Source organism: Littorina saxatilis, linkage group LG5, assembly GCF_037325665.1.
Source record: "Littorina saxatilis isolate snail1 linkage group LG5, US_GU_Lsax_2.0, whole genome shotgun sequence".
Classification (NCBI taxonomy): Eukaryota; Metazoa; Mollusca; class Gastropoda; order Littorinimorpha; family Littorinidae; genus Littorina; species Littorina saxatilis.
This window is the reverse complement of record NC_090249.1, coordinates 26,523,426-26,550,169: the sequence shown is the minus strand read 5'-3', so window position 1 is coordinate 26,550,169 and position 26,744 is coordinate 26,523,426. Positions and strand designations below refer to the sequence as shown.

Below are 26,744 nucleotides of genomic sequence, written 5' to 3'. Positions count from 1 at the left end.
GAGCGACGTCCTGTCAACACGAGCAAGTAGAGGGAGAGAAGTGCTTCACAGCGAAGAGGAGAGACACTGACAGTTCTCTCCCCTGAATCAACTACGTTGTTTACATCCGTCTTTGGTTTCCGAGTCGCTACTTCAGTCTCTCAAAGTTATGATTCAGCACTGAATTCCTCAGAAGAGATGCCGCCTGAATACGTTATGCTTCCTATCAACATGTAATAGCATCAGGTGCAACAGCTGGATTTCGCTGAAAAGGTCTAATATTGTGTGTAAGAACGTGTACGGCTTTGATCGACCAGCCGCTATGTCAGCGGAGGTGACTGCGGAAACAAAATGACGGCAGTTCTACTTTCGCTATCAATCTCAGGTTAGTGTGTCAAAGTTGCTACAACTGGGTCAGGTGGGTCGGACACTGTGACTATGCATTTGTAATAATAACGCGCTCTGTCGGACTCACTTGAAACATGGCAGTATGCAAATACACATGCATGCACCTACTGCCGATTTTCACCGCCAGTCACTGATAACGAAAGAGAACTAGGTCAATGACAGTAGATCACAGAGTGTCTTTAGAATATTCCACGGAATGGCCGAGCAGTGGCTGTAAAGATTACTCGAGACGGCAAGAAGTACATCTTAATCACGGCGTGTTGTTTACAGCTAATAATGATATAAAACAATAAGGTGAAAGTAGAAATATAGGCTCTGCTCAGTGCAATTATTCCCTTCGGTTTACTTGGTTTGTCAGTGATAGAATGCCGTGTGCACACAGAAGTAAGAAGCTATTTTCCAGTTGATACTAGGTGCTACTACAGTATGTATGTCACAGTGTTATCAAGGCCTTTGAGAGGCGACAAAGATATATGTTCCAAATACCTGGAGATAATGATTGTACGCACGGTCATCATGTCTCTTCAAAGGTGCATTGTAGGGGAAGGGAGGGCAAGTCGACCCCCTCGGGTATGTCGTCCCCCCTCGATTTTGAGAACATGACACTGCAGGGGTGATTATCATCGATTTCATAAGCCAGAGTTACCCAACCTGAATCAGTTGAAGAAAAAATAATGTCGAAAAAAACGGGCCCAGCAAAGCGGTAGTAAGTCTTTGTCAATTTTGATGGTTTCCACTCTAAAATTGTTGCACGAAAAAAAACACAGTCAGTGCATGGGAGCCGCTGATTCGTAAAATGCACCAGATCTGCAAAAAAGCTTTGGCTTTCATAACAACTAGTCGAAAGTTATAGATCTCAGGCTATCCCAGGAACAATGGTAAATAGCAATGTTCAGCGAGTACCATGATCGGGTAATTCGTCCCCCCCTAGTGGTAGGCCTATCAAACTATTTCACGTTCACGCAACCTGAAATGGGCGACACAAATCAATTACAAGTCCAATTTGTAAATATATTTTCCCATTTGCTTCGCTTTGAACCAGAGCAACTAATAAGTATAGATGTTTGAACATCTATCCCTTCAAATACTCACCCTCCCTGCATAGCCAAGACGTCGATCGACTTCTGACGTAGGCCGACTTCTTCTTCTTCTTCTTCTTGGCGTTCGCAGAGGTTACACAATCAGTCCAGCACTGGTGATAAATGTTGTCGTTTTCTCCAACTCCTGTCGACTGCCGTATAGTTTGGTCTGCAAGGGAGTTGGTGACGGCCACACTTCTTTTCGTTCCTCATCTAGTAAGGGACATCGCTGTAAGATGTGTTCCGCTGTTTGGTCCTCTTGACCGCAGGCACAGGTTGGTGATGGCGCCAGCTTGAACTTTCGGTTCATGTGAGCATTGAGCCTGTTGTGGCCAGTACGCAGCCTGATGAGGTTGACTTGCTGCTCTCTGGACATTGTGTGGTAGTCATCTCTGTTTGTCCTTGGCCTCATCAATGCCTTGATGATTGTCTTCTGCTCACTAAAGCTGACACTGTTTTCAGGTTGGTCTTCCACGGCTCCTTCTTTTGCCAGCTCATCTGCCCTTTCATTTCCTGGTATCCCACAGTGTGCTGGTATCCACTGGAGGACAACTCTTCTGGTTTGTCTGACCATCTGTAATGCTTTGGCCAGCTGTGGGAGTTTGTCGTTCTCTAGGGCCTGAAGGACTGAAAGGGCGTCCGAGAGGAAGACAACTTGGTAGCAAGAGTCTGCGGAGTCCTGAACGAAGGAGGCGGCCTGCATGAGAGCTTCTGCTTCTGCTTTATAGTTTGTGCAGTGTTTGCCAGTGGCAACGCTGGATGTAGCTGTATGTCCCCCAGGGAACTGGATGAGAATGCCTGCACCTCCATTGAGCACGGCGTTAGTTGCTGATCCATCGGTGTATACATGGATCCACGCCTCTTTTGGGTACTGTTCGTCGATCAGGGCTAAGGTGAGTGCCTGTCGAGCTGTGTCATTCTGATCTTCTCCTGAGGTAACATGTGGAACACTGGTGCAGATCTGGATGCCTGGTTTCTCTGTTGCCTTGGGGGTTTCCTCTTCTTCTTGAGTCAGAGGTAGAGTGTTCTGTGGAAGGACTTCCCTGTACTGTCGAGAAAGTCTCTTGCTCTCGTGTACAAAACTGCTCCGTTTAAGCCGGTTCTTGGTGAGGTTGCTCAGTCTGTGCTTCATGGGGTGGTCGGGTAGGCACTTGAGCTTCTCGGCCTGTACCATAGTCTTGGCTTCTCTTCTCTGACAGAGGGGTTGGATGGTGGTAAGCTTCTCCATTTCCTTGATGGGCGTGGATTTCATTGCACCGGTGATGAGTCGGAGGGCCTGGTTTTGCACACGGTCAAGGGTACGTAGGCCGACTCATTATGACGTCATTCTCACTTCCGATTAACAAAACTGACACAGAAAAGTTACTTCGAATTCAGTCAATTTCATATGTCGAGGTGATGCTATTGGGTAATATGAACAACCTTTTCCACCTGGACGAATTACCCGCCCCCCATGGACGAGTTGCCCTCCATGGAGGGCAAGTCGTCCATGCTTCAGGATTTTTTTCTTTTATATTTTATTTAAAAACCGTGCCAGTTGGATCGTTCATATTCCACACAACGCTTACACGAAAGAGAACACACCAGGTTTTACAACAAAAACAATATTTTTTTTTTAAAAAGACGAGAGGTATAAGCTGCATTCGTTAGAGGGGTCGACTTGCCCTCCCTTCCCCTATAAGTTTTAACTGTTCGCGGCCCAGATAAAAACTACTCAGAACATGTTGTGGCAGGTTAACCACTTCATTTTGCATTTCATGTGAGTTATACTTTTTGAACATTCTTCTTCTACTTCTCTGGTTTCTGATGATGATGATGATGAGTACTATGATGATGATGATGATGAAGATGATGATGATAACGATGATGATGATGCTGATGATGATGATGATGTTGATGATTACAATGATGACGATGATGGAAGTGTTTCTGAATCCCTATGCTTTCTGAGCCTTTGCCGGAGCCAAAGTTATACATGCGCGTGTACATGACGCGCCGCGCGTGTGTGTAGGTATAACCAACTTTGTTTTCCTTCAAATTCTTCATACATTGATTTTGTTTAATCTGCACTCTAAAGCAATGTTTTTGAAGTTGAAATTCATTCAAAAAATAGAACGTATGGTCGTTGTGTATTTTTTGCAATTTGTTTTGAAAAACACAGATAGTGCACCACGAAAACAGTGTTCGCTCAAAACAGGGGACACGCCTATAGCTAGAAAGATACGTACACTTCTTAAAAGAAAGTAAATAAGAAAGTTTCACTCATTGATTCGTGATGACGAATATGTGCACCAAATTTCTTACAAAGTGTCTAGTTTTCTCGATTTAAAATGTTAAAAAATGCGGTTTATTTTTTGAGTTATGAACAATTCTGTATGATGCTAGATATGGCTTTCCCGATTTTACGTGTGAAAGAACCCATTGTTATTCTGCGATTGAAGAAATGTTCACCATTACAGTGGTTTCATATGGTTAGGGTTAATAGTTTATAAATCTACTTGATGAATATTGTTGCATTTTTCGTACATCTTTTAACCTCATGAGTTTACGTAAGAATTTCAGTGATCGAAAAATAGATTAGTGACTGAGATCGCTCAAAATAGCACCGAGTAGCCAGGTTTGTCTGTTCCATCTGCATGTTGGGTCTTTCGCACACTCTGGTGCTATTTTAAGTTAACCTACCGTGCTGTGGTCGTTTATCTAATACGCTCACGTTTCACAACACAAGATCAGCACATTGTATGTTGCATAACATTTAAAACAGCGTGTTTCGTTTTTGTGTTTAGTCGAAGCTGTGATAATCTATCAGTAAAAAAAAATCATTACAGGCATCCACGAAGAACAGAGGTAGGCTACGTTCATCTTAATCCGTTTGTCAGATGAGCTGCAAGGGATTATAACCAGGAAGTTTGCATCACATATACACATCTCACAGCGATGTCCCTTACTAGATGAGGAACGAAAAGAAGTGTGGCCGTCACCAACTCCCTTGCAGACCAAACTATATGGCAGTCGACAGGAGTTGGAGAAAACGACAACATTTATCACCAGTGCTGGACTGATCGTGTAACCTCTGCGAACGCCAAGAAGAAGAAGCATCACATATTGCAGATTACAAGTTGATCCCGATTAAAGTGATTGTGTAAACCATCACTAACTGAACAGCTTACTAAATAGGATGAGAGCATTCTTCACCTCGGGTGCATACATAACATCTACAGCGTGGCCGCGTTCTGTGCACAGTGGCAATATTTTACTGAACTATAGTTTCGTATCTGACACCGATTTGAATATGTTAAATTAATTCAGCAGATCCTGGTTAGATTAATTCAGCAGATCCTAGTTGAATTAATTCAGCAGATCCTAGTTGAATTAATTCAGCAGATCCTAGTTGAATTAATTCAGCAGATCCTAGTTGAATTAATTCAGCAGAAAGATCTGACTCTCCACGGGAAGTAGCCAGACTTTAGCTTGTTTTTATTTTGCCTTTTTGTAAAGATACTCTTCTCCCACTTGTAAGTGCGTGGACAGCTGAGGGAGAACGTGGTTGTTGGACATGGCAAGGAAGGTACCTTTAAGGGGTCAATTGTACAAGTAATAGGTCATTTGCACTTACAGCAGCTGAAGGATCATCATGTATGTTCGATTGTTATTGAAGATATTGTGAGGAACAATTAGTTGTGTGTGTTTATGTTCTCTAAAACCGGCAACACGTTGCTTGTTAAGTTTGAAAGACTGTGCCCTGAGGTGAACGTACAGTGTCACACACACACCGGCTGATAAGTGCATGCAACATGTCCTCATTGTTTACAAAGCGCACACTTGTATATGTGTGTTGCAGTGGTGATAAAAGAACGCAGACACCACCGCCAGCTTGTCAAAGCAACGACATTTGTGAAACTGTTAACAGTTTTAGAGTAAGTAATTAGCTATTTTTATTCATATGACTGCCGCGTTGAGCTAACGGGAATATAATTATTCAAGAGGCAGTAAGAACGGAGTGACATTATTTAAAGTAAAGACTAAGAATTTAGATAGTTCAGAAAGCAACGGCTTTCTCTTTCGATCGGGACTGAATCGGTCACTAAAGACAAGGACATTGTTGCACTGTTTGTTCAATTTCTCTCGTTAATGCCGAAAGCCATCTCTTGAAATTGATTTACATAGTTTGTGTTGAACTGACAGAGTCTCTGTAACGTTCACAAATGGATCGTTCGGCATCACGAGCACCCAAGTACCCCTGCCTGACGCAACTGATGACGCGAGGCACCTACTATGACGTAGGCTACAACGTAGGCCTCAACTTCAGCCGGCAGATCAAGCTCTTCTTCGCCGAGTCCGACAACATCCAAGACCGCCTGCTGCCCTTCTACGACAGCCGGGCTGGGCGAGACTACTACGAGGAGAGCTTGCGGGTCAGCCAGGACTGCTTCCCGCAGTATGTGCGCGAGGTGAGAGGGATGGCGGATGGAGCGGGAATTCCTTTCGAACACGTCTTCATGGCTAATGTATCCAAGGAAGTCTACAACGTCCTCTTCCCCAAAACTGAGAAGAACAGTGCGGATAACGCTACCCAAGAGAGTCAAAACCATCAACCCAAAGTTGACAGGCGTCCGGGAATGCCTTCTGAAGCTGCCTCAGAACAAGGTCAGCCCAGCACTAACCTAAACTTCAGCGGCCTTTGCCTGTCTGTGTTTGTGTTTGTTTCTGTTTCTGTGTCTGTGTCCCTGTCTCCATCTCTGTCTGTCTGTCTGTCTGTTTGTGTCCGTCTTTCTGCCTGTTTATCTGTATCTGTCTCTCTCCGTCTTTGTCTCTCATCTATGTCTGTCCTCCTATTTGTTAAACTCCAATTGGTTTCAATTTAATTGGTTTGAACATTATGAAGGATATTGTTCGACACTCAAACGATATCCACAAGATCCTTTGGTCTCCTTTGTTGAAAGTCATAGCATTGTAAAGACTGAACGATGAACGAAGAATACGTAACAATTAACAGCAACGTTTCAACCCAAGGGTCTTCTTCGGGGTTGAAACGTTGCTGTTATTCGTTCCGTATTCTTCGTTCACACGTGAGTACAGTATTGTTTCGTCTTTTTATTTATCGCTCTTACGCGCATTTACTTTTGTTCGTCTACTGAACGATGAATAACCCAACTTCAGCAGGTGCAGCCTCTCAGACAACTCCGCCGTTCCAGGAGAACTACGGCTGTAGTGACGTGTTCCTCAACCGTCCAGACTTCCAGCTGGTCATCCACAACGAGGACTGTGACCCCATGATCAAACCCTACGGCTACCTGCTGAGCGTGGAGGTGGAGGAGGACGGGGAGGAGGGGGAGGGGAAGGTCAAGGAGCAGTTCACGTCCTTTACCTATCCTGGCTTCCTGCCTGGCTGCGCCTGGAGCTACAACGTGCACGGCCTCACCATCTCCATCAACGGCCTCTACCCCGACCACATCGTCAGGGTAAGCTTTTACAATTTTTGTAATGTTTATTACAGTGGAACCCCCCTTTTAAGAATCCCCAATTTAAGACTCCCTTTCTTTTTCAGACCTTGTTTTCTCAGACTTTCTTTTCTTTGCTTCTGTAAAATTACCCCCATTTTAAAACTCCCTCCTTTTTAAGACCCGATTTTCTCAGATTTTGGAGGTCTTAAAAAGGGGGTTCCACTGTTCTTATCCCATTGCAGGGAAGTTCGGGCCGCTTCCTCCCAGGGAAAGCTAGCAAGAACAAGACTCGAGCTACCATGGTATTTGCGTGTTTAAGTGTAACCAGCTATCTCCACTTCTGGCATATTGACCGAGGTTTTTGACGTGCTGCAGCAGTGACACGGAGTGTGACTTGGGTACCGTCTCTGAGTTTGCTCATAAAGTTAACCCGTGTCTGTCCTGGCCTGGATTCGAACCCGTGACCACAAGATCGAACGCCTAGTGCTCTATCTATGAGCTACCGTTCGTTCGTTCGTTCGTTCGTTCGGTCGGTCGTTCGTTTGTTCGTTCGTTCGTTCGTTCCTTCCTTCCTTCCTTCCTTCCTTCCTTCCTTCCTTCCTTCCTTCCTTCCTTCCTTCCTTCCTTCCTTCCTTCCTTCCTTCCTTGGTTCGTTCGTTCGTTCGTTCGTTCGTTAGTTAGTTAGATGGTAAGATAGTTATTTTGTCTGTGAGTGAGTGAGTGAGTGAGTGAGTGAGTGAGTGAGTGAGTGAGTGAGTGAGTGAGTGAGTGAGCGAGCGAGCGAGCGAGCGAGCGAGCGAATGAGTGAGTGAGTGAGTGAGTGAGTTAGTGAGTGAGTGAGTGAGTTCGAGTGAGTTCGAGTGAGTGAGTGAGTGAGTGAGCGAGCGAGCGAGCGAGTAAGTGAGGGAGCTACGTATAACAGCGGGTATATAAAATTATCGAGCTGACCCTATACGATTCAAATAGTTATCTACTCGCAAAATAATGACAAAGCATGTATAAATACAAACCAAAACATAGACTGAATTAACAGCAAGCACTGTTTCAGTCGTTTCTTTTCATCGCCAGGAAAGCCCGAGCCGCATCTTCGTCAACCGTTCCTTGCTGAGGGCCAGAGACATCCAGGACGCGGTCAGGATGGCCAAGAACGCACCCTATGGCATTGCCTACGGCTTCTGTGCCAACATCAGCACCAGGGAGGGAAAGATGGCAGCCGTGGAAGTGGGTCCAGGAAAACCGGAATCTCAGGTGCACGTGCAGGACGTCCCGCAGCAAAGTGACCCGGATGCTCCCTGTCACTACTACCACTTTAACTCTTACAAACACCTGAAGGAGGTACGTTTGAATGCAGTTTGAAGAATTAAAGGATGGGGGGATTTGTATTTGTGTTCACCTTAAACGAGGGCGTGACAGTGCCGCCTCAACTTTCACACAAAAAAGCCAGATATGACGTCATCAAAGTTATTTATCAAAAACTAGATGAATACCCGCTTCGCCAGGTACGGCTGCGCCGTGAAGAAGTCGAGCGGAATACCCGGCTGCGCCGGGGACTACGCCGGCTTTGCCGGCGCACCGCACGGAGGAAGGGAGACAAACGCGGCTGAAAACACTGGAGAAGATAAGGAAGAGTTACTGGTAGTGGATCCAGACAAAAAAAACAAAATCGGTTCAGCGCTGCGCGCTGAGAGCACGTGTTGAAATATCTCATCGACCAGGTTGTGTCCCGGGTGTACCTGAATATGGCCACCAAATTTGAAACAGATCCATCGAGAACCTTGGCCGCGCATCGCGAACAGAAACACAGACACAAGTCGTATATATATATAGATAGATAAGAAAAACAATCCTCGGGATATTATCCGGAGAAACTCTCATGTACAGTGTCATGAAGATCGGTCCAGTAGTGTTCTCAGAATCGCTCTAAACACACGCACACACTTACACCACCACCCTCGTCTCGATTCCCAGTCAATGTTAAAACATTTAGTCAAAACTTGACTAAATGTAAAAAGAAAGTTTATGATAAAAACCCAGACAGTAAGTCACGAATCAAGCCAACGTTGTTTTCTTGTTGTTGTTTTTTTTTGTTTGTTTTTTTTTTTTTTTTTTGGGGGGGGGGGGGGTCGTTTTCTGCTTTGTACTGTATTGCGTACAGGCCTTTTGTCCTTAGATGATATACTGATGTTATCGCACTTTACTTAATAACAATCCATGACGCTCCAAACATTTATCACACCGTCATGCGCAACATATTGATTGATCGATTGATTGATTGATTGATTGATTGGCTGATTGATTGATGTTGGACATCTTACAACCACCTATTACCTGACAGGTGTCGGAGATCAAGGGACTACTGAGTTCCACACGCAGAGGTCAGCGGGCTGACGAGCTGCCCCCACCCCGTACCCAGCAAGAGGCTCTGACGGTCATGGCCGACACGCATGATCTGCTTGGCCCCATCTTCAGGACGCCACGCCCCACTGACCTCGGGGAGACCGTCAACACCGCCCTCTTTGATGTCACCGCCAGGCAGGTGTTGGTCTACCAGGGGAGGGAGGATCTTCTGAGTGACACACCTTTTGCAAAATTACCTATGTATCAGTGATGATTTTCCTTTGATGTCATTGCCAGGCAGGTGTTGGTCTACAAGGGGAGAGAAGATCTGAGTGACACACCTTTTGCCAAGTTACCTATGCATCAGTGATGGTTTTACTTTACTATCGCCAGCGTGATCCAAATGTACCGCTCTAACTTTAAGTCTTCCAATATGCAACAATTGCGTCAATGTGTCTGTCAACTAACCCACCGCATAACAAATCCCCTTGAGTGAACGGGGACAGTCAGCGCATGAGCAATAGGACTTTACATACACCAGCGTCTTTCACGGATAACCCCACATCTTTTTTGGATGACACGTTGTTTCTTCTGCTTTAAACAAACAAAAAATTCATAAAGATTCTGTACGCTTGAATGTTTGTTCAACTTTACTTCCAAACTTTTGTTTCGGCTCGCTAAAACTCTTTCGTCCTGCCCGGTTAAACGGCATATTATATGCCTTCATTTCAAAGGCAATGCTGCCCTACATATCGATTGGTAATAACAACATTGTTATGAAGATATTTGTTGTGTGTGTGTGTGTGTGGGGGGGGGGGGGGGTCATTATTTCAAAACAGAAGAAAGAATCGAATAATTATTTTAGCAGCTGCGAGAAAATGCACATTTGACACAAACACACTTCTCTCCTCCCATGCCATTGAAACGATTTTCAGATTATCTCCCCTCTCTTGACACTTGCTAGGCGTGTTTCTCTCCCTTTCAATGGTTTCGTGTATCTTCGCGCGTTGATTAACTGAGAAGTTTGGTTTAGAAGGCTGTCAAAATCCACTTGAGTCGATCTCTTGCTGCGGCTTTTAGACACATTGAAATGTCAACAGTTTAATTCACTTCTGTTATCAAAATTATCATGAGTGTGCGGCTGCCGTGTTCGCACGTTTTGGTTTTGCTTCGTGTGGTTTGTCCATTATTCAGTTGGGCTTTTGTGTGGGATTTGATAGATGTGATAATTCAGTGTTGTTTCCGTCAAATGTTTGAGATACCATACTCTGTAGTGACTGCTTATGTTTTCTGTTATGATTGCTCCTGGTTCCATTCTTTTTCCCATTCTTTGTCAAACTTGATAAAAAAACAAAACAATTGAAAATCAGATTTTTTATTTTTTTTACTGGAATCCATTAAACATTTTCATCAAGGCCTGTCTCAAATAAATGTTAGTCTGAAGCTATAACTCATGTTTTGTTGGTGTTACAAAGTACACAGCTGAATAAACTTTACCCAACTCAAAGAAAAAGATGACATTAAAAGTTACATGCCTGGCATCACACCATGCACCTTACTTGAATTTTTAAAATCTGTATGATAATTATTAGCTTTGTTCCCGCCCTCATCGGTGTCTCTTGCAGGCTTTTTCACGATCCACGCACCGCCACAAGCTGAACTTGAAGATAAACTGCGCATCTAAAACATTGTACCTGTTAATTCCACACTGATACCCGTCATTATTTTAATGAGTCATGCTAATATGCAATAAAAACAAAAAATCTTCATCAGAACAATTGAGCATTCTGAACTCATCCACACTTGAAGCCACAACTATCGAGTATGCCTCTGCGACTGTCGACAGATTCTGATAAAACAGATCAGGCCATTTCTAGACATGAATAATTTGAAGCGGGTGTCTGCACGCACCCGTAAGTGCCAATGGCAGATCTTCGGGGTGGATCTACCCGGCACACGACAATCTACTGTTTCCCTTGGCCTGACAAACTATAGAGACTTATTCCTGAACGTTGCGTTGTATCTTTGTTAAGTGCACATGCGTACTCTCTATCTTTTTGTTTAAAAGGGGTTGGGGTAGTGGGTGGCGTTGGAGGATGAATGAGCAGGTTTTTGTAGTATTTGTCATTTTCTGTCTCTCATTCATTTTGTCTTTCCACTTATACAAAGAGAAGAAAGAAAGAAACAAAGGAAGAAACAAGCAAAACACATACACACACACACGCACACACACACACACACACACACACACACAGACACACACACACACACACTCACATACACACTCACATACACACACACAAGCACACACACACACACACCACACACACACACACACACACACACACACACACACACACACACTTCTTCTGAATACCGTCGAACATACTATTTCAGTCCGACAAGTCGCCCATTCACCCCCATCCCCGTTCTCTATCTCTCCCCCCCCCCCTCCCCTCACCCCACCCCTCTCCGTCTCCCTCCTCTCCCTCTTACCCTCTTTCACAAATTTTGTGTACCCCCCCCCCCCCCCCATATGCACACACCCCCACCCCCACGCCCTAACCCGTTTAGCTTGCTTGAACTCCCTCACCCCTGTAGTTTCTGACACTTCCCCTTCGATGATATTCTACTGCTCTTTGCTTCCTTCTATATACCCACTGGCTCCATCAAAATTCTTCTAGGAGCACATTTGTGACAGTGACAGAAAAAAGATGCCTTGTCTCTGTCCATTTCAGTGTACCAACCAGCCTGCCAGAATTTAAAGGGGTATTGCCCGCCTGCAGACGTGTTTTGTTTAGCCAACCATTTTTAGTGCTATGGACTCCCCCCTCTCCCCCCCCCCCCCCCTCTTTTTTTTGTCAGACCTCCAAAAATTAGAAAAAATGAGGTCTTTAATGAAATGGAAGGAGTCTGAAAATGGGGTTTAGTGTTTTCAAAACGCATACACTACTTCAAATCAAAGAACAGTATTTTGAAAACATACGTTATAGTTTCAAAGTCAAACTGGTCACTTATGTTCGCTATGAACTATTTCAAGTGGACGAATCTAAAAAAGCATGTGATAGTTTCAAATTCGATCACGTCGTTTCTGTGTTACCGTTAAACTCTCCGCGGAGAATACACCTTTAATGGCGTGTATGCTTATATCCCCCTTAAAACACATAGCGCCAATGAGGTGCCTGGGTAGAGATATCAAGCGCACTTAATACGTTCTCGCCGCTCTCTAATATAAACCACAGACATCTGAGTTCTGCCTGTATTCATCTGTATCTCTCTCGCTCATCGCTCCTGTGTTTATTCTTCTGTCTCTCTTAATATTACCCTCCTAGCTCCGTCCTGCTTCTCCGATTTTCTTTTCCTGTAAAATCCTGGTGCCAGTTTTGCTTCATGGTTTTTAGAACACGGACACACAGACAGCCAATGCTGAAAGGGTTTTAAAGGTGCTATCGCGTGCTCTAAATTGTATGACTCGATCTTTACTTTTTAGTACTTCATTTTTTCATGTGTTTTAGGCCTTAAATGGCTATATTTTGTTTATTTTGCAAGGGCTATTTGCTGGGGCGGAAGGAATGTTCTTTTCCAGTAAAGTCCTGGTGCCATGTTTGCTTCATGGTTTTTAGAACACGGACACACAGACAGCCAATGCTGAAAGGGTTTTAAAGGTGCTATCGCGTGCTCTAAATTGTATGACTCGATCTTTACTTTTTAGAACCTCATTTTCTCATGTGTTTTAGGTCTTAAAGGTGGTCGTCTACACTTTTGCTTTGTTTCAATAATCTTATGGTTAGATTTCGATACAAAATTATGTCAAATGATGAATGAATCATGGGGAAAAAAAGTTATAGAAAAAAACATATGTAAAAAAAGATTTTATTTTTGGGTAGCGTGACTCACGCTTCCAATATTTTGTTTTCTATTTGCTGAGAACATGACTGTGCTTTGCCTAAAAATACTGATCAATCAAATTCATGTCACTATGCTTTATATAGCCGCGCCCAAACAAGTGCAGCAACAGTTTGACACTGGAGCGCTGTCCAAGCTTTTTTTAAACGCACGAAATGCACGGGGTTTGAGAGGAGTTTTGCACTTGACATTTTCCAAATAAGGATATCCTACTATGAGTACTACGCTAGAATACCACAATGAATTTTCAAACGGCTACACTGGCTTCGTCTTTCCTGATCGAAAGGGGGTGTATTGTTGATATTTGTAGATCATAGACTCTGCATTTTAATGGTCAAATGGCGATTTCGGTATACAAATGTAGACAAGGACCTTTAAATGGCTATATTTTGTTTATTTTGCAAGGGCTATTTGCTGGGGCGGAAGGAATGTTCTTTTCCAGTAAAGTCCTGGTGCCAGGTTTGCTTCATGGTATTTAGAACATGAACACACAGACAGCAAATGGGTAAATGGGTTAAAAGAGCTATCGGGTGCTCTATATAGCTGTAGAACAAACAGGATAGAACAGACAACAATATGATGTCCGGAACAGAAAATAAATAACACGACGTTTAAGAATTCACAATCGGAACTCCTCGTAGGTAGAATAATGATTTTGGAAGACGCGGACCTACTCACCCGTTTCCAACACAATCGGTGACAAAACATTGTATCCGCTGCTGTTGCTATACTTCATAGTATCTTTGGAAAATAGTTCTCGAAGGGTCTTCTCACTTCTTTCACCGAAGAAAGCACGCAGCACTATGTCGCCCCCTCTATTGCCTCTTTATCGCAAGTGGAAATAACTACGAGTGTGCAAAGCATAAATACAAGACGGTTAATCGTGTCTACACATATTTACAGAGAATTGCCAAAAGATACAAGGTTTGTCAGATCACAGCAGCATCAGGATTCCTTCTTCCTAAACAAAAAGCCCTTACAAAATAAAACACACAAATACACATGAGAAAAGCAGGTCCGAAAAAAGGAGGAAGTCCTAAAATGGGGCAAATTTACACCATTATGAAGAGAAAATCTGAACTAAAAAACTAGCCTGGTATCAAAAGGGGGAGGCCTTAAAACAGGGGGGGGGGGTGTCTTAAAAGGGGGGGGGGGGGTGGGGTGGTTCACTGTATACAGCCTTTATTCTATAGAAGTGTCTCAGTCGGTCTTTCAACATTCTCTCGCTTCTCCCTTTTGTTTATTTCTACCCGTGTTCCTTCATACGATATCCATTAGTAGGCATATACAGCTGATGCTTAGACTAACTTGCCATTAACATAGCGCTTGATTCGCTTTTATTCACGTCGTCTCAGCAAAATCGACAGAACTAAACTTCCCTAACTACTGAAGATACTGTGAAAGGCAGTCAAGTGCTTTGGTTATCTCCCGTCTTGAGACTCTCCAGCGCGTGGAGTCGCTAAGCTGTTTAAGAATAGGACTCTCAGGGTCGACGCAAACGTGTTGCGTTGGCGCATTATTCTTAGTGTACAGGCTAGGGAGACAATAAAAGCTGATTATTAGTTTTGTCCACAGGAGACGAAGTCAAGTCAAATCAGGAAGAACAAAACACAAACAAACATTCGTCACGGGGAAATTTGACTAACCTGCGCAACAGAGCGTGTTAGAACACTTCTGACTACTGCAACATTTGAGAACCCCCCCCCCCCACACACACACACACACACACACACACACACACACACACACACACACACACACACACACACACAAACCAACTGCACGGCTGTTGACGAGGCATACGTACTAAGTGGACTAAGTATATACTCATATCTGAGACAATGGCACTGACAACTTTCTGGTTACGCGCCACCTTGTACAACTTATCTCTCTGACATCAGTTCCCGCTACCATATATGACGCGGGTTTCTTTGAAGTTCCATGTTTTGCAAATCAGCTAATCTGGCCTAAGAACAAGGAGACGTGACGAGCTAGTGTCAAAACTGCAACATTGCTTCCCTGATTTTTTTTTTATAAATCAGTCAACAAATAGAATGCAAACCTTTCTTGCTATTGTACTTCAGTCGAACTCCACTGACCTTCGCGTTGTGCAGGCGTCTTGATTTATAACTCGCCAGTAGCCCCACTGGCTATTATACACGCGCCGAAGAGCTCTGCGGAAGCATGTAGTGCTGTACTTAGCGGAGGAATCTGTTTATTCGGCGAGGGTCCTTTTGAATGATGTTTGTTATTTTGATTTACCGGTCTGCTAATTCCCTCGTTCGCTTCTGACAAGTCTAGCTCAGCGTGGGGCCTGCCGAACTACCATATGACTGAGGTGAATTAGTGAATGAATTGTGAAGACTGGGAAAGAAGGCTCTGTGTCAATGTCTCAGAGAGAAGTACAATTCCGGTCGTCGGCTCCGGAGGGTGAAACTGAGAGCAAGAATTTGTTGATTTTATAATGTATTCGATACCTGTTGCATGATTACATTCTGTTTTCTTGTGGTGCTCGTCTAAGATAGCCTATAGCTATGTGTCGAACGGTATTGATTTAAACAGTTATTTTCACGAGTTATAACATTGAGTGTTTTTGTACTGCGTCAAATGTGAGTGCTTGAATTCAATCAGTCAAAATAAATTATTAGGTAAGTAAATAAATAAATACATAATAAATAGTTAAATAAATAAATAATAAATAATCAAATAAATTGCATAGATAAATAAATATTTATTTGTTATTTTTGAATAACTATGAATGACAGAAGGTAAAATCAAAAGACAAATCAATAGCAAAGGTCCGTTTTATCTGCATGCATGCATGACCTTACACTGATACAGGATTTATAACACACAACAGAAAGCAAGAAACAAAAGAATAGAACAGAACCCATAACAAATACCAACAAACACAGAAACTAATAAATCAGAAGAAAAAAAATCAAACAAGGACAAATAATGTGAAAGCCATCTATGTGTAGTGTGTTGTTGTTTTTATTGTAGTTGTTATTAAAATTCATGTTACCCTAGGTTTTTTTGAGAAAAAACATTGCCTTGCCTTGCAAGTGTCCTTGCTGGTTTAGATTATGTCATAGACAAACTTGACAATGTTATTCCACCAAGGGCTAAATCCATTACCTATACACAACAGTCACTTCAGCTGTCAAATTGTCAAGCTTGTGTTTACAAAATCACCAGCCATAAGTCACTAAGACGTTTAAGTGGCCGCATGACAATATCAACCTGTTAACTGGTTTGACTGGCGAGAAGAGAGGGGATTTTGGTTCCTAAACATTCCACCTTGAAGAGATCTGAAGTGCTGGAGTGACAGTATTTTCAAGACACTCGGTAGCTAGGAGAACAGTGAAGTTACATGCAGTGACTATATATAGGTTTAGTGGTATACCAACGGCCTTGCTTGATTTAAAGGAGTACGCACTCACACACACACCCACACACACTCACACACACACAAACACACACACACACACACACACACACACACACACACAACACACACACAACACACGCACAATACACACACACACACATACACACACACACACACACACACACACACACACACTCACACATGCACACTCACAAAGCAAAGCAAAGTAAAGCAAAGCAAAGCAAAGGAAGAGGAAGAATATGGAAGGGGAAAAGGAAAATGTCAACAACAACCAAAATCAAATAAGTAAAGGAAATGAAAATCACAAAAATATTTTTTTTTTTTAACTATAAAAAAAAACCCACGAAAGATTGACAGATAAGGTAAAGGAAAGGTGAAGCGTGTGTCAGTGTTTAGGCGAAATCCGATGCCTTTCCAAACACCTATAACAGCTTGTTGACACATACCCCGGGTATCTAAGTGAGGTGAAGTATCTTTGGCTTGACACTCACTCCTACCTGTCTACCGCCCCCACCTCCCCCCGGCCCCACACCAATTCTGCCGTCATTGCTCGTACCGTATACGTCTTTTTGCCCACCCCTTCTCTGTTCCTTCTCTTGCTTCTGTTTTTTACATTTAGTCAAGTTTTGACTAAATGTTTTAACATAGAGGAGGAATCGAGACGAGGGTCGTGGTGTATGTGTGTGTGTGTGTGTGTGTGTATGTGTGTGTGTGTGTGTGTGTCTGTGTGTCTGTGTGTGTGTGTAGAGCGATTCAGACTAAACTACTGGACCGATCTTTATGAAAGTTTACATGCGAGTTCCTGGATATGATACCCCCAAATGGTTTTTTCTTTTTTTCGATAAATGTCTTTGATGACGTCATATCCGGCTTTTTGTAAAAGTGGAGGCGGCACTGTCACACCCTCATTTTTCCATTAAATTGATTGAAATTTTGGCAAAGCAATCTTCGACGAAGGCCGGACTTCGGTATTGCATTTCAGCTTGGTGGCTTAAAAATTAATTTATGACTTTGGTCATTAAAAATCTAAAAAATTGTAAAAAAAAAATTTTTTATAAAACGATCCAAATTTACGTTCATCTTATTCTTCATCATTTTCTGATTCCAAAAACATATACATATGTTATATTTGGATTAAAAACAAGCTCTGAGAATTAAAAAAATTAAAAATTATGATCAAAATTAAATTTTCGAAATCAATTTAAAAACACTTTCATCTTATTCCTTGTCAGTTCCTGATTCCAAAAACATATAGATATGATATGTTTGGATTAAAAACACGCTCAGAAAGTTAAAACGAAGAGAGGTACAGTAAAGCGTGCAATGAAGCACAGCGCAACCGCTGCCGCGCCAAACAGGCTCGTCACTTTCACTGCCTTTTGCACTTGCGGCGGACTACGTTCAATTTCATTCTGTGAGTTCCACAGCTTGACTAAATGTAGTAATTTCGCCTTACGCGACTTGTTTCTTCTTCTCTATACCACCTCTGTCTCTAATATGTCTGTTTGTAAGTCTCGTTGGCTAGTGGCTGGCTGTCGATCTCTGTCTCAGTGTCTATCTCTGTCTCTGTCTCTGTCTCTGTCTATCTCGCAGTCTCTCTCTCTCTCTCTCTCTCTCTCTCTCTCTCTCTCTCTCTCTCTCTCTCTCTCTCTCTCTCTCTCTCTCTCTCTCTCTCTCTCTCTCCTTTGCTTCTTTTTTGTTTCCATGCTGCTCTTGTAACCCCCCCCCCCCCACCCCACGCCCCTCCGTTCTCTGCCGTCTCATCTATCTCCATTTCTCTTTCCTCCCCTCTCTCAACATCCCCCCGTCCCCCGCCCCATTCTTACCTGGCTGTATAATATCTCTCTCTGTCACTTTTACCTGTCGGCTTCCATTTGTGCCACTTATGGCAGAGTGTCAACCGCACCCACCCCACAGTGCATTCTTCTCCAAGACATTGGTTGTCCAGCGGTGCATTGAACAGGTAAATGGACATTGGTGGGAATGTGTATACATTTAAAGGGTTTTTTGTATAGTATTCAATGTAGAATTCCTTTTCTTCTACTTCTTTAGCGTTCCACCGTTGGTCTGCTGATGTTATATTTGGAGATTTGATTTCCACATTGTAAAACAAGTTATTTTATATTGTATTTTTTCAACGGAACGAGTTTATGTGTATCTATTGATGGAACAACCTGCATTCCTCTCTTTATTGTTCTTGGTTTTTTTTTCGGTTTTTTTTTCATGTACCCCCTTGGGGTTTCTTGAAATAAAAATTTGACTTGACTTGACTTGACTATAAACTGGAAAATTCGGCGCATGTCTTCAACAGTTGTCTGTAGTTTCGTCATTGGAGTAGTGCTCTCTATTGATGCGGAATTACTGTAAAATAATTACTTTTTTGGTTTGAAAGATATTGAGTTTCTCGTTTTCGAGTCTAAATAAGAGAACAATAAAAATAATAAAAACAAGTCGCGTAAGGCGAAATTACTACATTTAGTCAAGCTGTGGAACTCACAGAATGAAACTGAACGTAGTCCGCCGCCAGTGCAAAAGGCAGTGAAAGTGACGAGCGTGTTTGGCGCGGTAGCGATTGCGCTGTGCTTCATAGCACGCTTTACTGTACCTCTCTTCGTTTTAACTTTCTGAGCGTGTTTTTAATCCAAACATATCATATCTATATGTTTTTGGAATCAGGAACCGACACGGAATAAGATGAAATAGTTTTTAAAACGATTTCGGAAATTTAATTTTGATCATAATTTTTATATTTTTAATTTTCAGAGCTTGTTTTTAATCCAAATACAACATATGTATATGTTTTTGGAATCAGAAAATGACGAAGAATAAGATGAAATTGTTTTTAGATCGTTTAATAAAAGAATAATTTTAATTAGAAGTTTCCGATTTTTAATGACCAAACTCACTCATTAATTTTAAAGCCACCAAGCTGAAATGCAATACCAAACCCCGGCCTTCGTCGAAGATTGCTTTGCCAAAATTTCAATCAATTTAATTGAAAAATGAGGGTGTGACAGTGCCGCCTCAACTTTTACCCAGGAACTCTCATGTCAAATTTCATAAAGATCGGCCCAGTAGTTTAGTCTGAATCGCTCTACACACACACACAGACAGACAGACACACACACACACACACACACACACACACACACACACACACACACACACACACACACACACACACACACACACACACACACACACACCACGACCCTCGTCTCGATTCCCCCCTCTATGTTAAAACATTTAGTCAAAACTTGACTAGATGTAACAAGAAGAAGTCGCGTAAGGCGAAAATACAACATTTAGTCAAGCTGTCGAACTCACAGAATGAAACTGAACGCAATGCAATTTTTCAGCAAGACCGTATACTCGTAGCATCGTCAGTCCACCGCTCGTGACAAAGGCAGTGAAATTGACAAGAAGAGCGGGGTAGTAGTTGCGCTGACAAGGATAGCACGCTTTTCTGTACCTCTCTTCGTTTTAACTTTCTGAGCGTGTTTTTAATCCAAACATATCATATCTATATGTTTTTGGAATCAGGAACCGACAATGAATAAGATGAAAGTGTTTTTAAATCGATTTCGGAAATTTGATTTTGATAATAATTTTTATATTTTTAATTTTCAGACCTTGATTTTAATCCGAATATAACATATTTATATGTTTTTGGAATTAGAAAATGATGAAGAATAAGATGAACGTAAATTTGGATCGTTTTATAAAAAAATAATTTTAATTACAATTTTCAGATTTTTAATGACCAAAGTCATTAATTAATTGTTAAGCCAGCAAGCTGAAATGCAATACCGAAGTCCGGCCTTCGTCGAAGATTGCTTGGCCAAAATTTCAATCAATTTGATTGAAAAAATGAGGGTGTGGCAGTGCCGCCTCAACTTTTACAAAAAACCGCATATGACGTCATCAAAGACATTTATCGAAAAAATGAAAAAAAGTCCGGGGATGTCATACCCAGGAACTCTCATGTCAAATTTCATAAAGATCGGTCCAGTAGTTTACTCTCAATCGCTCTACACACACACACACGCACACACACACACACCCACACACACACACATACACCACACCCTCGCCTCGATTCCCCCCTCTACGTTAAAACATTTAGACAAAACTTGACTAAATGTAAAAACACAGCCCACTTCGTCAACATCACGGGCCAAAGAATCTAGACACAGCCATCGTCGAACGCTGAAGAGTCTAAATAAGAGAACTATAAAAATAATAAAAATCGAAACTTGTTAACATGTCAGCTGTGTTTATTTCATATGACATTTAGGCATTGCCGTGAACATACCGAAAAGGTAAAAGAATTCAATCACCAGCAATGTGTTTATTATAATTCTTCTACAAAAGAAGTTTAAAGTGTGTCTGCCACATTGAACTACACAACAATATGAAAAAAATGTCTACATCAACTGAAAACATCAAATAAACGTCCAAACAAGCAATCGACAAATAAATGAACTTCTTTCAAAAGGTGCTGGTCCGCTCAGGGCACTTTTGAAGAAGCGATTTTACTTTTCTTTTGTGGTCGCAGATAAGGTTATAAATAGTCAAAGTAGAACCAAATACCATGTTCTACAATGTTATTACGTACTCAAACACAATGACGTAAGCTATCCAAGTGTAACCGTGTGCCGAAACACTACGACCACCTCGGGAAGCGAAGTGCAATCAAACAGGATTGAAAATGTTAGGGCTAATTTCTTAGCCCTATAAAAACTGTTATGCAAACCCGAAGGTTTCCATGAACATACAGACAATCGGAAACCACCAGACCCTATCTCAAACAGAATTCTACAATACACCGGTGTTGACTTTTAAAGGCCAACAACTCGGGTGCAGAGTCTGCTGTGAAAGGAGCGGTAGCCTCCCCTGTCACACAAGATAGAAAGAACTCTCTCTCTCTCTCTCTCTCTCTCTCTCTCTCTCTCTCTCTCTCTCTCTCTCTGTGTGCCCAGTCCATCTCTTTCTACAAAGGAAAAGATGAAAGGTATTGGGAAGCGGCTTTTGTATAATAAATGTTCATTTATGTATAAAGTCGTCTATAAGGACGCCCCAACATAGGCTATCTTATACAACTCTTCAAATCATCTCCGTCATATTATTCAAACACTCGAAATAACCTTGCCTTGCCAAGGCCCCGCATCGATTTGTTTAAAACTAGTTTTTCTTATTCTGGTGCGTTCCTTTGGAATTCACTACCTGTAAATATTAGGTCATGTCTGTCATTATCTTCTTATAAAAGACAGCTCCGAAAGCACCTCTCTAACGACTGAGTCGGTGTACAATTTGTGCGAGTGTGTGTGAGGGTGCGTAAAAGAGAACATGTATAATATGCTTCCACAAGCACACTAATGTTTGTTATACTTTTCCCTACATGATTGTGTTTTATTTGATTTCTTTTTTTATTATTTATACTTGTTCTTCGTTTCATGTGTGTATTATAGTAGGGACTAGCTGTAAGAAAGGACCATATAATTATTATGGACCTATGGCTATCATCCCTCGGTAATAAAGTTTTCGAGTTCGAGTTCGAGTTCTCTCTGTCTTTCTCTGTCTCTCTCTGTCTGTCTGTCTCTCTCTCTCTCTCTCTCTCTCTCTCTCTCTCTCTCTCTCTCTCTCTCTCTCTCTCTCTCTCTCGGCTAATAGACTTCTATGTAAGCTTTTGACGTAATTTGTTCGCGTGCGAGACCTCATCAAATGCTTTTGCCCCACTCGCTGTCCCGCCTAGACAATAATAACAAGCCGGTAAGAAATCGACTTCGTAACAAAAATAGCAGTTTTCAACTCCTTGCAAAAAAGAAAGTCAATGACACTTGGTATTTTTTCAAATGAATAGATACCTGAAGCCCTGGGGGATGTGAGAAGTCCGCTAACTTTTATTTAACATTGTACAGCTAGCTACAATATATGGGACTTGAACAGAACCGCACCAGATACCACCACTCGCTGTGTTGCCCTTGAGGCGCAGTGGTCCAGTGTTATGATGTTGTTCTCTCCACCAGACACAGGGGCGCGGCGTAAAGGTGGGAGGGTCGAGTCGATTTTTAACTGTTGCTTCCTGTTCCTCTGGAACCAAACGCTGGAGGGGGGGCAGGAGCAGACGATTCACTAACTACCTGGTATCGGTTGTCAGCTTGTGCAAATGATCGAGAGATAAACATTGTTGATGTCAGAACGTCTCGCGGCGATGCATGGTTACGGATTCGAACAGAGAAACTGTGTCCGTTTAGGTGATCAAGAAGTAAAGCTATTACCAAAAGGAATTTGATTGGTTACGTTAGTAATGTCCAGTGCACTAAACATGGCACCATGCTGGAGATAAACCAAATAGTTGATTATATTATCGTCACTGCCAGCAAATTTCTATAACTATTCCATCATATGTCTGGGTGGATTGACTTTGAAGTGGACCATCGCTAAGAAAAGAAACTAACCAAATTGGACTTTGCCTTCGTGTTTATCATCATCATCATCATCATCATCATCATCATCATCATCATCATCATCATCATCATCATCATCATCATCATCATCATCATCATCATCATCATCATTATCATCATCATCATCATCATTATCACCATCATCATCATTATCATCGTCATCGTCGTCGTCGTGGTCGTCGTCAACATCAGGAGCAGCAACAACAAAACAACAGCCACAACAACAACAATCACAACAACAGAAGCGGGTACAAGCATTATGCTTTCAGTCAAAACATGCAAAGATGGTTCGAACTTTAATTCCCTAGCCTCTTCTTCACCCACTAAGCCAAGTCGACGCCGTCATGGCCAAAGCATCACATACAGTGGGTGTCTGAAGAGATATCAGTTGCCTTGAGTACACATCTTTACAATGGCGGGGGCTGGCCACTTGCTGTTGTTGTTGACGTTGGCAACTTCCGGTCCATCCCCATTGGTGTTTACACAACGACTCTCGTCGTCGGCTCGTCTTTCGTCTTGCGTCCCCAGGCGTCTCGTCGTGGCGTCACGCTGTGTCCACCCATGTTCACACATGTTCACACATCATGTTATACGTGTTGCTCTCTTTTTTCTGTTTTGTTATTTTTCTGAGTACTGATGGTTCTTAGATTTGTGAAGCTTGCTTCTGCTGTCTCTTCAGTGAGTATTTTATTTTACAGCGTTGTTCAACAATTATCTTTTGACGTTTAGAAATATGCAATATAAAGATTGTTCGTTGGTACCTCAAAGATGACGGTTGTTTCCAGTTAAATAATTTAAAACCGAAATATTCATTTTATGTTCGTATTTCTATTTGTTCAAACCATAAGTAATTTGCCTTGGCATTTGACATGTCACAGCGATGCTTACAAAATAAGCACAGTAGTGCCTAATGTTACAATAAGGCGAATTCCTATTTGCTTATATACATGGGTGAAACAGCATGCGACTTTTAACTTGCAGAATTGAAAAGTCCCATTACTAAGCAGATACAGCACAACATATAGACCGATCAATGTTTCAACACAGTCATTCAAAATGTCATTATATCCACCAACACTTGAAAAGAAAACCCAGTATCAGTACAGGGGATGGACTGACTGACTATTAGGGTTTAACGTCCTCTTAGACCAACAGGTCTATATTGGGACAGGTATTGGTAATACGCTGAAGATATGGTGTGATACTTTGATTCGAACAAGCCCGCTGTGGCTGTCTTCTTCGACACACCAGCATTGGGTTTGTCTCGTCAAAGTATCGAAATACGATCATGATAATCAGAGACGAGAGATGATGCATGCGTGCCTTCGTGTTTTCCAAGCCCTGAGACTTTCGCTGTGAACGTGTGATCTTTTTCGTGCGCATGTGTGCACACGGGGGTGTTCGGACACCGAAGAGAGTCTGCACAAAGTTGACTGGGTGGCCGAGTGGTAACGCACTTGCGCTCGGAAGCGAGAGGTTGCGTGTTCAGGCCTGGGTCAGGCCGCAATTTTCTCCCCCCTTTCCTAACCTAGGTGGTGGGTTCAAGTGCTAGTCTTTCGGATGAGACGAAAAACCGAGGTCCCTTCGTGCACACTACATTGGGGTGTGCACGTTAAAGATCCCACGATTGACAAAAGGGTCTTTCCTGGCAAAATTGTAATAGGCATAGATAAAAATGTCCATCAAATACCCGTGGGACTTGGAATAAAGTAAAAAAAAAAAAATTCCATCTCACACGGCATTAAGTCTCAATGCGCCACTAATAGTCAGAATGTTGACCCTGGGCGTTAAATGGAAGAAGAAGAAGACTCCGAAAAATAAATCTCTCGCCGAACGTGGGGATCGAACCCACGCTGATAGCGACCAACTGGCTACAAAGCCAGCGCGCTACCAACTGAGCTACGTCCCCGCCCAGGGGATGGAGCCCGCATGCAGACTGGAATAGCTAGACTACCATTCGACAAGCCAAGCTGACAGCAAAACATACAGGCTCCATCTCTATCACAAAGCCCCGTCTATACTTCAATAGCCCGCTAAACGGCAACAACGCTGACAAGACAACAAACAGACTCCATGTCTATCGCAAACTCCTTTCCGCCCCAAAAGAACACAGGGAGACGAGTTGTCCAAACAATCACCACGGGGATACAGATCAAAGTCTTGTTCAATATCTACAGTTTCTTTCTCAAATCTGTTGGCGAGTTTGCTACGTTTCAAAGCGTAACACTAACCTCGACGCGACTCGACCTTCATCTGTATCTGATTTAGTGAATAGAACATGAAATATCTTCCTGCCATCAATCGCTTTCACATGTTTACTGATATCATAATTTGATTGACACATTTTTGACACTATCGATCAACAATCGGATACAAGCTAATTTACAAGATATTTGCAATGGGCTGTTGCTGCTGCTGCTGCCGCTGATGCTGCTGCTGCTGCTGCTGATGATGATGATGACGACGACGACGACGACGACGAAGGAGAAGAAGAAGAAGAAAAAGAAGAAGAAGAAGAAGAAGAAGTCGATGCTGCTATTATACGGTTGTTGTGTTGTTGTTTTTTTTACTAATTTATATATTCTTGACGACTTGAATTACAAAAACACAGCGTGTCCTCTTGGCAAGTACTGAACTCTACTCTGATCACGTCAAATTTGATGATAGCAGTTAAAATGCTCAAATCTGCCAAAAACTCAAACAGTTATCAGCACAACTACAGCCGTGGAAGCGATGGCGTTGAAACAACAAGCAGACGATACCAGGCGCCGGCCGGCCACCCCAGCCACCCCACCCCACCCACCCGCTTCGCTCCCACAGCCACCCTGCGGGAAAACAAAACGTATACATGACACTGGTGCTAGCAGTGTTCAGAACGAGAAAAGGGTGGGAACAAGTTTTAGAGTTCCTGTCAAAGAATGAGCTTTTAATATATCACTGGTATCGTTTGCTGCTTGGTGAAAAATTAATATGTACACACCTTCTTCAAGGTCGTTTTTTTGAGGGGATAGGGGGGGGGGGGGCGAGGGGGGGGGGGAGGCAAAAACTCATACATGGCACTGATGCTAGCAGTGTGAAGCGAGAAAGGGGTGGGATTTAAGAGAAAATACGTGTTTGACAATACTGGAAGAAGATGCTTTATAAGCACATCCCTGTCAGTCCAGGTACATGCTTTGGCTGACCATCTGAGATCTGTGTACGCTTTTACGTTGAATAAGAACATCACCTTAAATTGGGAACATAGCAATAATTAACATTGTGAATGGCTTCTTTTTTTGGTAAATGTTTTGATGAATTATTTTCTTAACTGGGACTAGCGTTAGTCTGCGAAATTTATTCATTCAAAACAACCCGCATGCACTCTTCACGGGAACCAGTCAGGGTGTTGATTATTGGTATGTGTCTATGTGGAGGGATGGTCTTACCCCATGTCAAAACCTAGGCAGATATATATGTGTTCACTTGAAAGGCTGTGTCCTCAAGTTTCTGTCTGTGACCATGATTGTTATAACAATGCTATAGTTTGTCCATGAGGTAGTACCACTGCATGAGTTGTATACCCATCAGCTATATCATTTATATCAGTGGTTTGTACTGACGCGCTCGAACGAGAGAGAGAGAGAGAGAGAGAGAGAGAGAGAGAGAGAGAGAGAGAGAGAGAGAGACACACACACACACACAGACACAGACACAAAGAGAGAGAGAGAGA

General features: G+C 42.5%; 1 protein-coding gene across 3 annotated transcripts; it reads left to right on the top strand.

Annotated features, from left to right (window-relative positions):
* The first annotated feature begins 92 nt into the window (after nt 1–92).
* Nucleotides 93–9,799, top strand: LOC138966715 (beta-alanyl-dopamine/carcinine hydrolase-like). Of its 3 annotated transcripts, XM_070339030.1 has the most exons (6): nt 93–364; nt 5,308–5,383; nt 5,652–6,113; nt 6,627–6,928; nt 7,979–8,245; nt 9,246–9,799. In XM_070339030.1, exons 3-6 carry the CDS (start codon nt 5,672–5,674, stop codon nt 9,516–9,518), a joined length of 1,284 nt encoding a protein of 427 aa, XP_070195131.1. In that variant the 5' UTR covers nt 93–364; nt 5,308–5,383; nt 5,652–5,671; the 3' UTR covers nt 9,519–9,799. The 3 variants fall into 3 exon arrangements, with proteins under 3 accessions (XP_070195131.1, XP_070195130.1, XP_070195132.1); XM_070339029.1 differs by lacking the exon at nt 5,308–5,383; XM_070339031.1 differs by lacking the exon at nt 93–364 and having other exon boundaries at nt 4,200–6,113; nt 6,630–6,928.
* The last annotated feature ends 16,945 nt before the right edge of the window (nt 9,800–26,744 follow it).

Bases quoted from the DNA above. Each gene is read 5' to 3' on its own strand.
- LOC138966715 (XM_070339029.1), top strand. From the start codon at position 5,672: ATGGATCGTTCGGCATCACGAGCACCCAAGTACCCCTGCCTGACGCAA. The intron at 6,929-7,978 runs GTAAGCTTTTAC...TTTCATCGCCAG, and splicing joins ACCCCGACCACATCGTCAGG to GAAAGCCCGAGCCGCATCTT. The intron at 8,246-9,245 runs GTACGTTTGAAT...ATTACCTGACAG, and splicing joins CTTACAAACACCTGAAGGAG to GTGTCGGAGATCAAGGGACT.